Here is a 2,138-nt window from a genome sequence, read left to right on the forward strand (position 1 = left end):
ACTCCCCCTGATAACAATCTAAAAGTCCATTTCCTCATAGAACCTTGGGCTAAATAAGAGATCACTACAAAGTAGTCCAACTCAAACTGAGTTACATTTTCATTAAAATCAAGCTTATACCAAAATTCTCCATTTGGCACGTATGAACTATTTTACACAATAATGTGAATATTGAGCTTCTCATTATACAAAAAGCAGGAATTCTCAGGCCAGAAATCAATTCAAAATAAATTAGCATTTGAAAAGACCTGTATCAACTAAATAATATTAACCACACGTGTATCACTAGAATCTCTATAATCAAACGGTAACAGAATTGAAAACGCTCCAGCTGGTAGCTTGACTGAGTTTAGAATGAAGATATTGTAAACACTTTTTTAAACTGTCAGTCAGCTCCCCCACCACCCATGCAATTGCACATGAACCTTCGGCATAGGCCTAACTCTTGTTTTCTAGATTCCTATTTCAGCCAACACAGACCTTGACCCTTTGTAACATTGACAGGTGGTTTTGTTTCCCATTTCAACTAAAAACAAGTTTTAGCTCTAGAAAGAAAACATTCAGGTAGAGTCAGAGTTGTAATCAGTAAAACACTTCACATACGTCTTTATTCGTTCTAACTTGTCCTCTTCTGCCTTAATATAGTCCTTCAGGGATGTCACTAAATCTTTCTCCGTGTGGATTAAATCAGTCATCTGACCTAGAAGGGGAAAAAGGAGAGAAAGTTATCAAATATTCATATCTACCAACACAATTATTTTTAAATAATTTAAGAATGATCTAGAATGCTTCATTCTATGAGCTTACTTAACTGACTGTAAGCAAATATATTGGGAAGGAGCTTTCGTTGTCCCTGTTCTACTATATGAAAATAAAGCCCAGAACTTTTCCAATTATGTATGAGTTCAAATTTTGAAAGCAACTGCAAGCTTGGACTATATGTTGGCCAATTATCTTTCATCTGTAAATTAATTTATGAATTACAGAACAACACAATTTACTAAGGATCAATATTTCTTCTTACTCTCTGTAAATTAATTTATGAATTACAGAACAACACAATTTACTAAGGGTCAATGTTTCTTCTTACTCTCCGTAAATTAATTTATAAATTACAGAACAAAATTTACTAAGAATCAATGTTTCTTCTTACTCTCCGTAAATTAATTTATGAATTACAGAATAACACAATTTACTAAGGATCTTCTTACTCACCTTTGTCCTCCTCACCATTTCTCATTTTCTTTTTGAGTCAAATTAGAATGAAAATGTTATTCAATAAACAAGATCAATCCACAGCAAAAAAATTATCTCAACATTAAATTTCAAAAAAAAAAGTTTAGTTAAATGTCAGGATTCATCATTTTATATCCTGAAATAAGATGATGGGGTATTTTTAGCTCTATAATTACACAGATAAAACTAATCAACAGGATGAAAAACAGCTCATTTAAGACAACTACTTGTATGCATGAAAGAAAAGATAGAGGGGACACATCAAATTATAAGGAATATTTCTTGAATACTGAGAGATATGGGGAAGTTTTATACTTCGTAATTCTGGGTTTCCCCCTTTTTAACCAACATGCTGTGTTTGTAATATGTTCAAAGATTTCTTTAAAATTATGATGCAGAACAAAACTGAACTTATAAATTTTAAATGGGAATAGCAAGTTTTAAAATAATGTGCAATATATTATTTGTATATCTGTGCTTTCAAAAAGACGAAATATAGGCATGTAATGATTTATAATGGTTATACTTAACTAGACCTATTATGGATAATTTTCTTCGGTATGCTTATCTAAGTTTTATGTCTAACTCAAAAATATATGAGGAGGCGTCAAAGTTTATGGGAAAATGGAATTAAAAGATAATGGAATTTTCCCACAAACTTTAGGTGCGCTCATATTATCTTAATTAAAAATATCTAAAACACCATCTGAACAAACTGGATTGAAAAATTAAATTGGTGAAAAAAAAACTAAAACATTTTAATTTTATAAAATGAAAAAGGAACTTTAGTAGAAACTGAGCCTTGCTTTGTCTCTCGGATTACCTCTCAGCCTACAATGTCTTTGTTTTTATATTGATAGAAAAAATGAGAAATTTTAAATGCAAAAATAGAAATAAATTTT

At 30.6% G+C, this 2,138-nt stretch overlaps 1 protein-coding gene across 1 annotated transcript in view; it reads right to left on the minus strand.

Moving 5' to 3' along the window:
• Positions 1-710, minus strand: part of P4HA1 (prolyl 4-hydroxylase subunit alpha 1) — a gene marked incomplete at its 5' end in the record, with an annotated part of 99,540 nt that extends 98,830 nt beyond the window's left edge. Inside the window, one exon of the mRNA XM_045291694.1 lies at positions 594-710. Coding sequence (XP_045147629.1) covers positions 594-710 — 117 coding nt within the window. The remainder of the gene's footprint in view (positions 1-593) is intronic.
• Between the last annotated feature and the right edge of the window lie 1,428 nt (positions 711-2,138).

The sequence above is a fragment of the Echinops telfairi genome, unplaced genomic scaffold, assembly GCF_000313985.2.
Source record: "Echinops telfairi isolate 266 unplaced genomic scaffold, ASM31398v2 ScPeMD7_70;HRSCAF=299, whole genome shotgun sequence".
In the NCBI taxonomy this organism is placed as follows: Eukaryota; Metazoa; Chordata; class Mammalia; order Afrosoricida; family Tenrecidae; genus Echinops; species Echinops telfairi.